The 12,282-nt window shown below is 36.1% G+C and overlaps 1 protein-coding gene across 2 annotated transcripts in view; it reads left to right on the top strand.

Moving 5' to 3' along the window:
- ATAD2B (ATPase family AAA domain containing 2B) overlaps nt 1-12,282 on the top strand; it is a 75,156-nt gene that overhangs the window by 30,682 nt on the left and 32,192 nt on the right. For both annotated transcript variants that reach the window (XM_027749277.2, XM_027749276.2), the window contains exons 14-17: nt 194-353; nt 1,240-1,330; nt 7,134-7,445; nt 10,638-10,770. In XM_027749277.2, coding sequence (XP_027605078.1) covers nt 194-353; nt 1,240-1,330; nt 7,134-7,445; nt 10,638-10,770 — 696 coding nt within the window. The remainder of the gene's footprint in view (nt 1-193; nt 354-1,239; nt 1,331-7,133; nt 7,446-10,637; nt 10,771-12,282) is intronic.

The following is a 12,282-nucleotide window of genomic DNA, read 5'->3' as shown; positions in this document are numbered from 1 at the left end:
CTGAGAGAAATAGGAAAGAAATTTGGGGCCAGCAGACTAGGAGGTTAATGGAATATATGAGACTTGAAACTGTTAGGCACCTGTTTTCTTTAAACGTGGCTTTTTTCCTTTGAAATTATTAATGTTGCATTTGAAAATCCAAAAGTTTGTGCAGTGTTCTCTATATATTCTTTCTCTGAAACATCTCTTTTAGCTCTATAGTGTCTACTCTTCTTGCCCTCATGGATGGACTGGATAATAGAGGTGAAATAGTTGTAATTGGTGCTACAAACAGACTGGATTCTATAGATCCTGCACTCAGGAGACCTGGTCGCTTTGACAGGGAATTTCTTTTCAACTTGCCTGATAAAAAGGTAAAACCTAGAAATGAAATTTATTAATAAACATCTTTAGGATGTTAAACATTGGAATGCCTGACAGCCAAGCTTATAAAATAAAAGTACACATTCTTGCTTGTAAGAATGTTTAATTAGGAAGACATTTGTGGTACAAACAGATTGTATACATGAAGTTGTACTGAACTTCAGATCTTCAGGATAGGTAAATTATTCACAATAAACTTAATTGCTTATCTAAAACCAATGGATTTGTATAATGCACCCGAACTACTTGGGGTTTTGGAAGTTATGATAAGAGAAAATAACTTTTTAAATCTTGTAGACTTCTAAATATCTAAAAAATGTAGATGCAAAGCCAGACATTATTGTATTGGCAACAGGAACATTTCAGTTCCTTATTCTAGGCTTTCATGAACTCAGACATAATATTTCATGAATTATGCTTAAAATTAAATTTACTTTGTATATTGATAGATGTATTTGGATCCTATAGAATTTTTAGCTGACATTGTTTTGGGATTCGTGTGTATGTGCTCTGCTACTCAGCAGCACATTCATTGATGAGGCATTTGACAGTGGAAACTGTTAATCATAGGTACAGTAATTAAAAATTAAGTTATAAACCTGTGGTGATTCCTAATAGAACATGAGTTTTGATGAATTCACATATAATAATGTTGATAAAACAGCAATTAAAGTATACAACATATACTGAAAAAATTACTGCTTATATATAAAATTTTGAGTACTAAGTTCTATTTTATATAGAACTGACTCTCAGTGATATGTCAAAAACCAGTAAAATAACTTCAGATTCACAAGAATAAATATTATTTTTGTCTAAAATATTATGGATTTGGTTTGCTAATTTGATCTCTTTTTTTTTTTTTTTTAAAATCAGGCACGAAAGCACATTTTACAAATTCATACCAGGGATTGGAACCCCAAATTGTCAGATCCTTTCTTAGGAGAACTGGCTGAAAAATGTGTTGGTGAGTGTTATGATGTTAGTACTTTTACTGTAGAAGCTTTCTCTTCTGTGTAAAACTTTGAAGGTATGTTAAATGTATCAAGGTATTTTCTTATCTTTACCTTTCTAAACTTCTGTACTTTGAACAACACTTTTTGTGATAACAAAACATGTTTCTGTCTTACTAAAACACATTATGAGTAGCTAGTAGTTGTTTGGAAATACAACCATGTTTCCTTTCTGTAACATCACTGTCTTTATGCATCCCCTCAACGAGAAGTAAAATGAGGTCGGAATTGGAATCTTTAGGTAGACTTCCCATTAGATTAGTACATTACAAAAGCGATAGAGACACTTGGGGGTTTTCTGTCTACTTGTTGAGGAAAAAAAATCAGTACTTGTATGTGTTTTTGGCTTTTGTTTTTTGTTTGTTTTTTACTTACTGGCATGCTCCCCTCTGATGTAAATCCAACAAACTAACCAGCCTTTCTAAAGATGAATTTTTTTTCAGATTGCTAGCACAGAACAACTTCAAAGTGTAGACATAGGTGGGGGGGCAAAAAAGGGCACCACACCATGAATACATTAAATACACCTTTGGAGCTCCCAAAGACCTGCTGTACTGAATGGAGGTTGGTTGTTCAAGATAAGCCTGCTGTTTAAATCTAATCAGAAATAAGCTCAAATATTTTTATAGTGAATTTAACAGAGGAAATGACCCTTAAGCACACACCCCCACAATCTCTTCTCAGCAATTTGTCATGCAAAGATACATCCTCTGTCTGCCTTGACAAGCCCTGAAGTTCTCAGAAAAAGGACAGTCTCAAATATCTGTGCTTTGGAATCCAGCACATCAGAGAATCTAAGAACTTTAAATTGAACATCAGTCCATTCAGTCAGCTACAGTACATCCGAATTATCCTCTTCATCCACAGGGACATCTGTCACCGAAGCAGCATCCCTCCGCTTTTGATGCACAAAGACCTCAACATCTTCTGGTGAGGAGAAAACATAACTATCCAGCAAACTGCAGTTTAAGCTTTGCCGGGCATAAGACAGCACGTGCCAAACCCATTTTGTGTAAATTCTGCTTGATTTATGCAAAGACAGTGGTGCTGCATAGTGGGAGAGAGGGGAATAGGTGGGAAAAACCCCAGATGTTTCTTTGAAAATTCTCCTTATTTTTTCATTGAGAACACAATTATGTATTTTGAAATTTCAGACAACAGGGAAAGCCATTTGTAGGTTTGATGGGAAGACATTCTTTGTGCTCCATAAAGCCTGTTGGTTTTGTGGAAAAGTTAGCTAACAAAAAGAAATACCCTCTTCTGTTTTCCTTGGCTTTCCTGCTCTACAACTACTGTATACTTGATTGTCTCCATTCTGTATCTTGGAATTTTAAGTGTTTCCATACATCCAAGTTTAAAACCTTTTGACTATTACAAGGACTTTTCAAAACAGCAAGTAAGACTGGTTTATCTTCTTCGCCTTGAGATTGCCTCATCATTTCTATAAGTGAAATCTGCAGCAACTGAGGATTTAAACAGACTTTCCAGATTCTTTGTGGCCATTACAATTCAGACTCATTGGCACACATACAGTATATATACCAGTCTACTGTTTCCTCTCGTGTGCAGCTTTTCTTCAAAAACAACTTTCTTCCCAAAAAAACAACACCCCCTCAGTTTCCCCAAGTAAAAGCTGCCCAGACTGGCCAGGCTTTTCGCACAGCATTGTTGGTTCCTCTCTCCACTTCAGCAGACTTGATGACACTTAACTCTTAAGCTTTTGGATCCTAAGGAAGAAAACTGTTGAAATACTCCCGAAGGGAACGACTTTGGGGAAACAGGTGTATGTGCGATTCCGAACTTTTTAAGATCCGGGGGTGTAATTAGAAAGAAATCGAAAGGGAAAAGCCTCAGGACTCACAAAAAATAGGTTATTTCCTGAGGGTTGATTTTTGTCCTAGGTGTTACAGATTTACATACCTTTTTAGAAGATTTCTATGTATGTGAGAATTAAAGACTTCACTTTGTTGAATGGGCTCATGACTGCGATGTGTGTGAGACGAAATGAAACAGTTTGGGGAGAGCACAGCATTGCTCAGAAGACCACACACTTGTGTCTTATTAGTACCTTCAATAAACACAAGTAATTACTGTGTTTTTTCTCCTTACTGGAGATGGGTCCCAGATACCTTAAGCTTTGTAAATCCTTTCTTATCTTTTGTGCTTATTCTCTTCTTCTGAATGGTGACTTTCTGTAGGTAGAGACTGTTACCTATGAACTCAGTCTTGTAGGAAACAAAGCATTAGCAACCAAAAAAGTGTGAATTCCTCCATCTGTCATCCTGCAGATGAATCTTTTTACAATGTAGTAAGGCTTATTTAAATAATGTTAAGTAAAATTGTAAAGAAGCAAACTATCACACTCAAAATACTCCATTCTGTGCTTATTATTGCAGGAGCATTTTGTGGCAAAATGATATCTTGTTAGATTTTTCTTTCCCATCCTGATGTAATGATGGAGGGGGAAATTTTGGTATTAGTGTTCATGTTTTTCACAATTCTTTTAAAAAAATGCAATAGTTATTTTTCATCTCTGTCATGATGAGTTGTTTGCTAACTCTCTTTCTCTGCAGTCCATTTTAGGAGTTGTAGCAAGTTGAATGACATACATTGGAAGAATTGGTCAAAATTGTTTCCCTAAACGTTTCATTGCTACTTCAGTAGCAATTTGTTGTAGGTTTTTAGGGTGGGTATTAGAAAAAATTTTAAAGAGGACGTAATTTCCGCACAGCAGAGGTGGAAGAGTACGGCTTGAAAATGACAGTGATCAAAGTGCATTCTTTGGGAATCTACATGGGAATCCACTTTTTTGCTGTTCTGCTTTTTGAAAGTTGGACTTCAGAAATGTTTAGCAGAGTGTGGTGGTGCTGGGTAGAAGAAAATTGGCTACTGGACAAGAATCCTTGTTTTATTCTAAGTTAAGGTGTGACAGTACATTTTGCCTGGCGAATTGAACATCTTCTGTGAGATGCTTCAAAAATGGAAGCAAATGACTGAACCCTGGGTTTATATTATAGTGTCAATTTGGGTAAAAATAAATTCAGGATATTTACTGATGGCATGATACATTTAATTTTGCTTTGACAGAACTTCACTCATGTTTTTCTTCATCTTGATCAGTGTACATTTGCTTCTTAGGAATAAAAAGCTCTTTAATGTTTCACAAGGTACAGGATTTTTGCAGATTTTTTGTCACTGAAATGGATATACAGTATGCACAAGAGAGCCCCTCAAAAAGAGACACCAATTATTAGTCTTCAAATGTAATTGCTCCTGAGAAATGAAAAGTAGAAATGGAGACTAATTGTGTATCTGATCACCTGAGAATGTAATTTTAAAAATAGGCTACAGGCTATTATTTCCTAATTTTGCAATTCTTTGGAGATGTACAAGCGGTGATTAAAATGACTTAGAAAGTGATATTACAGCATTTATTAATAGAAAACTTGGAAAGGATATAGTGCCTGAGCTGCTGAATCTTTTGTCACGAACATACTAAACTAGTTTTTGAGGTGACAGGTATTCAGGGTGCTGTATATCTCCAGCATACCTTTGATTTAAGCTTCAATTTAGTGCTCTCCCCCTACCCTGTCATGTTTTGTTTATTCCAATGTGCTCATTGAATGAGAATAGGGCCAATTTAAATAGGATTGTGATACCTGATACTTAAAGAACAAAGCAGAATTTAGAGGAAAAACTGTGATTTTGATTTCTCTGATGCACCTGTAGCTACTGTCTAATAGTTTCACGTGGTTGGAGTGTGCCTGTGTAGTTTTAATTTCATGATGTGGCTTAGTTAAAAAAACCCTCACAACATAACCTTAATACTGGAAATATTTAGTTGTCTGTTGATTAATTAGTGGAGATATCTGAACATGCTTCAAATGTCATGTGTATTTATTTCAAGGTAACGTGGGGATGTGTTTTGCTACATACATTTTAGATGAGTCACTGTGGGCTCATCAAATTTAGACAATTGTAGCTACTGACCTTTTTATAAAATTACAAAGCTTGGTTTAAAAATTTCAGAAGTCATCTGATATTTATGGTGATCTTCCATCTGGATTTTTCTTTTTTCTTTTTATAAAAATTACTTTCAAGTGTATATGAGAAAGAGGTGCAATTTGAAGTCTCATCTAATTTAAATCATCTTTATAGCTGAAGGCTTGTTATCTTTTATTATTATCCTCCAAATTTATATTTCTGAGAGATGGACATGGAAGAGTGTCTGTCTTCTGTATTAATTGCTTCCTTTTTTATTTTTCTACATTGTGTGTAGAATCAGCTTTGTTCCTTATTTGCTGTATGGATCTTGTAAAAATAGATATGCCGGCAGCACTGAAAGAACATGAGAGGCTAAAAAGAGAGAAGCAAGGCAGGCTCCAGTTTTGGGACTTAGTGCTGCCAAAAGATCAATCATAGTATCACAGAACGGTTTGGAAGGGATGTTAAAGATCATCTAATTCCAACCCCCTGCCATGGGCAGGGGCACCTCCCACTAGACCAGGTTACTCCCAGCCCCATCCAACCTTCAGGAACTTCTCTGGGTGACAGGTTCAAGTGCCTTATAATTAAAGAATTTCTTCCTAATATCCCATCTAAACCTGTCCCCTTCAGCTTAATAAGAAAATGGAGAAGAAAAGGTGCAGAAAGGTGTAAGACCTGGTGGGGAGGAATAAGTCTGGTAAAAAAAACAGTTGACTGAGAATAGTTTTAACTAAAGAATTGATTAATTAGCTTCTATAAACACTTTGTTACAAACCCATTAACTTTTATATGGCAGTACCTCAGTGCAACACGTTTTCCTATAGTGACTCTAATTCGCTAAAAGAGTTTTCTCACTGGAATATTGTTTTACAGATTTTGAAAGATAAAGCTATGGTGCCTCAAAATACAGGAGCATGTTAATGTGTCTTGCTGAGAGAGATGGAAAATTTGAAAGCTAATTTCTAGCTCTGGGGAAAACCCCCAAACAATTAGTACTGCAGAAGACACAGAGGTATTAAGTCTCTCAGTATTTCATAATTATCAGATCTGTGTTTTTCAGCAATGATGATTAAGCAATTATAGGTAGCCACCTGTAGATAATTATGAAGAAAGGGTAAATTAAAATTCTAATGCATTTTAATGTCTACTTTTGGTTATATTAGTAAAATTATGAAACTCTTAAACATCTGAAACATTTTTCTTGATAGTAGAAGTTAACATTTTTCCAGTAGTCCAGAGTATGCTTTTTTAACAAGAGATTTCATTTCTTCCATATTCTGTTCATGAAACAGTTTTCTTTATACTGTTCATTTTCTCAGACTGTAAAAGTTTAAAGTTGGTGATGTTCAGTGTAACAAAATTACTTTGCTATTAAAGAACATATTCATGTAGAGATATTAAAGTAAAAAAAGAGGAGAGGGACTAGCCTGTTAAAATTCCACACATGCTTTAGACAATGTTAAAGAAAAGAGCAATGATAGACCTATAACCCAGGACTGAAAATACACTATGTATCATATGATATAGTGAAAATGTAGGTAATTTTAACCTCAATGTGGAATTAATTTCTTGTATATTTAATATACCTGTCTAACTTCCTGGTACACGACACTGTCACCAGATTATGACCTAATACCTTTTGGCAGATGCTTTATGGACCTTGACAATTAAGTATTACTGATTGTTTTTTAGCCTGAGGCATGTTTGAAACACATGTAGCACAGCATTGCTGTTTTTAATGGAAGATATTTTTGTTTTTGTGTGCACTAGGGTACTGTGGAGCTGACATAAAAGCACTTTGCACTGAGGCTGCCTTGATTGCCCTGAGACGACGCTACCCCCAGATTTACATGAGCAGTCAGAAGCTACAGCTGGATGTTTCCTCAGTAGTTCTCAGTGCGCAGGATTTTTATCATGCAATGCAGAATATTGTGCCTGCTTCCCAACGTGCCGTGACATCTTCAGGACATGCACTGTCTCCTGTGATCAGACCACTCTTGGAACGGACCTTCACTAAACTTCTTGAGGTTTTACACAAGGTGTTCCCTCATGCTGAATTTAGCCAGGGTGACAAAAGTGAAGGTATGTGCGTGGTTTTGCTCTTCTTGCAAGTGCTGTTTCAATTTGGAAATACTCCAGCTGGCTTTCTTCTCCTACTAGCCTTAAATCTGATGTGTATTTGCATCAGTGTTTTTAGGACATAAATACAGTATCCTTGGATGTTTCCTAGTTATTTTTGCTGATTCCAAGTTGTTGTGGAATCTCATAAACTGACTTTTATAGACCACGGTCCCAGAGGTGTGAGGTCCATCCAAAGAAAAGGAGAACTCACAAGTAATTTACAATTTAAATAAAAGAAATAATGGAGCATAATCAGAGGCCAGAAAATAAGAAAAATAGATCATTTTGCTCAGTGTATTAGGACCTGAAATTGGCCCTGTCCTGAGTGTTGGCCCCCAGTCCTTTGTTTGCTGATGGTGCAGAAGCTTTTGGGAGCTCACAGCTCAGCAGGTGAGACTGTGTTTAGCCAAGATACCTTATCCTGCGTAATGGTCATCTGCTAGTGAAGGAGAAAGTCCTGAGGCTTTCCTTGCCTCTGGTCTGGTGCACTCCTGGCCCTCTGAGTTGATTCTGTTGCCTTAGCAAGTGGAGAACTATTTGCTGTTTTGTCAAGTTAGGTTTTTTTGCCAAATTAGTTAGTAAAATCATTCCCTAAGGGGTCAGTGAATGCCAGAACCCTACTGCAATGGGGGCAATGTGAGTGCACTGAGGAAGCAGGGGATAAGAAGGAATGCAACTGGCTGTTTTGTTTGGCAGTGAGTCAATATGTTCTGGGTTTTTTTACCCAGCTCTTCTCTTGAGACATACTCTAATAGTAACCCTGGTCATTTCTTGGAAGTTAAATGTTGAACCAGGTACCTTGTGTTTGATATCTACTTATTCTGACACACTGTTTTCTACTGTTCTTACCTGGGGTCACCCTCACCTCACCACCCCAACTCTGTAAATGATAGTTGAGGTTGTGTGTGATTAACTTGCAAATAGCTCATTTATTAAGCAAATGTATAACAGCCGTGACTTACTTTCCATTCCTGTTCCAGAGCACATTTTCATCCTATAGTCCAGGCAGTTTAAGCTGATCCTTGTGCTGGCTGCTGCAGTTTCTGCAGCCCAGCTGTGCATTTTTACTCTATCCTTTCCACTTTAGTACCTCAGGTTTCTTTGTTAAACCATTTTAGCCAGACAACTCATCCAAAAATGATGTATTCGTCAGGTCAGTTTTCTGCTGACTGTGGGATAGCTGGAGGTTTTAACAAGAGTTGTAGTTGGCCAGAGATAGGCCTGGGAGCTCTGGTGGTGGGTAAGGGGAATTGAGCTGGCTTACAGCTGCAGTTAGATCCTATTAGGCCCCCTCGATTGTATTAGGCTCTCATAACCAAAGTTGTTTAAGATGCTTAAGTCTCTCTGTAATACTGTTAACCTGTTGGTAACACCCAGTTTAGAGACTGTCATTACGGTTGAAGAATTGGTGTCTCCCTCTTTCTTGTAAAGTTCTAGTTCAGAATATCTTCTTTGGTTACATTCTGTATATTCCTGTTTATTGCTGCTCATTACTGCTAACAAAATGAGTTTGGAAACATTAATTGATTTAAACAGTAGTTTTACCTAGATAATGTGCTGCTGTGGATACTATTTTTAGATATTCAGTTTTGAAGATACATGAACTAAGGTTTCTTTTAACATTTTCTTTTACCTTAGTTTTTCTTCTTACTTCCTTAAATCCAAGAAAATATTGAATAAGTTTAATCTTTGTTAAAATCAGAAAAATCCACTTTCAGGTACAATGATTAAATGTAAATGTAGATTATACATTAGGGCTTCAAATTTTCTTGGATTCAAAGCCAGGTATGTATATAGGAGATGCTTACTGGTGTGCTTACAATCTGCACATCTAGTTTTCTGCTTTGCACTAACAATTGCCATTTCTTGTAATTCAGTGAGTCAGATGCTCAAGCAAAGGATGTCACAGAGTCTTGATGCTTGGGAGTAAAAGATTATTTTAAAATAATTATGTGTTTTAGGAAGCAAAAGCTGTATCTAGTACATGAGCATAGGACTTACCCTATGGCCTGCATCTGGTATACTGGAAATTCTGTGTGTTTAGGGGCTGTAGTGAGTCCAGAGTTAGGAGGCCTATGTCTAGCTGGTTTGAAGGTCTCTGTCTGTAGCTGTAGCTAAACGTCCAGCAGCTTCTATGCTGTGTTTTCATGCTGTGGACCAGCTTTTGGCCACTGGCTGGGGTCTGCAAGCCTTTTTCATCTTTGCTCCCTGAGGAATGATTGTCAGGTGTGTGGCTGTATCACACCCTCACAAGGATTGTGGCATGTCCTCATCCCATGCCAACAGAATATTTTTCCTACCCAGCCTACTCTGAATCCAGTTTCTTACATCACACAGCCAACTAAGGGAACTTCTATTGCCTCTTAACATTTTTTCCTGTGACCCTGTGGCTGGATGCACTGTCCTTAGGTGGCATCTTCACCCAACACTTAATGCTGCCTTGAAGGTGATTCTGTTGTCCTGTGATGATGATTTGATCTGCATGACCTGTGCCATAGCTTTATGTAAATCCACAAATCATGCAGTATTTTTGAGAGTAACACTTGTATCTCTCTGTATTTCACTGTATTAGCAAAGAAATTAAAATAGGTAAAGATATAGTAAATGAACATGGAATGCATTGAACTGATTTTGATAAAAAGTAATTTGATATTCTTTGCCAGATTATCAGAGGGTGAAAAACAATTCTTCATAAACATACATTGTCTAGGTAGTCATGCTGAGAATAATTTTGGAAGAAGTGTACCTGTGAGAATTTGGACACTTAGAACAAATAAATAAGTACAAAATTCTCCATAGTCTGAGGAATTACAAATTTTATGACTCTATCCTTGAAAAAACCTCCAGCTGTGAAATAAAACCAAAGGAAACATTTCATAACAAGTTAAACTTTTCTGTATTTGAGTTGTTCAACTTGGTGGTTTAAAAAAATAAATTGTAATTATTATTAGACTTCTACAGTATTTAATTTGTTTTGGTTTTTGAAGTAATAAGTACTTATTATTCTGAATTCTGATATTTAGACAGTTTTAACTAATTTCTTCTGCATTTGAAGATTTATTATAATTGACACAAAATTGTAATGTCTTTTCTTGTTTGTTGTACATGTACTTAAAAGTGATAAAGTTCTAATTAATACATCTCTTGGAACAGATGTACCAAGTCTAATATTAGATGATAGTGAAGATGAGAATACTTCATCAATTTTTGAGACGAGCTGTCACTCAGGATCACCAAAGAAACAGTCATCAGCTGCTATACATAAACCCTACCTTCATTTTACAATGTGAGTGTCCCTCTAAATGCATATAACCAGATAGATGAAACCATGAAATTGCTACATCAGGAGAGCTAAGGAAGACATTCTTTTGCTTTTGGGTGGCAGTGGTGTTCTGTGATGGAAACATCTAAGTGCATGGTCAAGAGTTCCATATATGGGAATGTTCTTAGGAAAGGCCATGTCCTGCAGTAATTAACAATAATTAACATTTCTTTGTTTTATATTAAGAATATTTTTAGACTACTTTATGTGATGATTTCTGCAGGGAGTTTGCTGAATGAATAAATAGAAGTTAGAAAAACTGTTCATTAGTGGTACTGTTTAGTAGAGCCATCTTGTGGAAAACTGCTAAAATTTTTGTGCTAAATATTAATGCCAGATCAGAATTTATGGAGCTTAAAAATAAGGATTTAAGTTCAAATAGTTGGAGGTACATAGTCAAGTATTTTAATGCCAAATTTAAGCTTTTGTTGTGAGGTTGTGAAGGAGGAAGCCAAAATGAAACCAATATCTATTTGTGTGGATGTGTGTCTAAATCAGAGAATCTGGAAGAGTATATTTTCTGGGTGTTTTTAATTGTTATCTGTATATGTAACCTCCACCACCAGAACTGAAAAGCTGAAGGTCAACCGTGTTCATCGTTGTTCCAAAATCTTTAACATGAAGTAATACCAACCAGTCTTGTTTCACTACCTGAGCTGACTGATGTGCAGATAAAAATACCTTGATGAGACAAAACGCAAATTAATTAAAAACTTTCTTGTTTTATAATCAGTTTCTATCAGTGGAAAAGACTTTTAATGGAAGAACTTAATGCTTCTCTCTTCGTGTCTCATTTATCCCCAAAACAGGGCAAAATCCCCCAAAAGAATCAAACAAAAAAATCCCAAAACCCCTTGTATGGACTGCTGAGAATTTCTTCTCAACGACAAAAAAAAACAAGCAAAAAGTTTAGCTTTCGAGTTTTTCCTTTACAGTCTTCCTTCTGTCTGGAAATCTACTGAATAGAAATGTATGAATATGCTAGAATACAAGATGAATAGTGATTTTATTCAATCCTACTTCAAATCCTCTTTCTTAAATAAACAAACTGTTGAAATGTTCGGTGCTTCTTGAAAATCTTGGGCAGCACTTAAGGGATGAAAGGATTGACCTGGGATTCCTGAGGCTACTGAAGAGATACTTTAGTAGTTAGGACTGAACTAGACATGATTAAATTGCTGTCTTTACTGTAAGTCCATTAAGTCTTTTAATATGATCAAGGAATTAGTTTTAAATAAATTAGTTATAATGAAAATTGTCATGAATTTAATATTATGCGTAACTTTGCTCAGATGAGTTTGAATTAAATGGTTGTGAAACCAAAGGTAAGACAAAACTTGAGTTATTGGGACTTGAAGTAGCGTTGAGGGATAGTTGAGTTAGTTGAATCTTTTTAGACTGTTTTAGGAAGCTATTACCCATTACTGAAAGTCTTCTAGACTCTAAAATAATCTTATTATATATATCCATCCACTG

This window comes from Pipra filicauda, unplaced genomic scaffold, assembly GCF_003945595.2.
Source record: "Pipra filicauda isolate LSUMZ 115617 unplaced genomic scaffold, ASM394559v2 scaffold209_size2725305_pilon, whole genome shotgun sequence".
Taxonomy (NCBI): Eukaryota; Metazoa; Chordata; class Aves; order Passeriformes; family Pipridae; genus Pipra; species Pipra filicauda.
The sequence above is the reverse complement of the archived record's forward strand: the minus strand, read 5'-3'. Positions and strand labels throughout refer to the sequence as shown.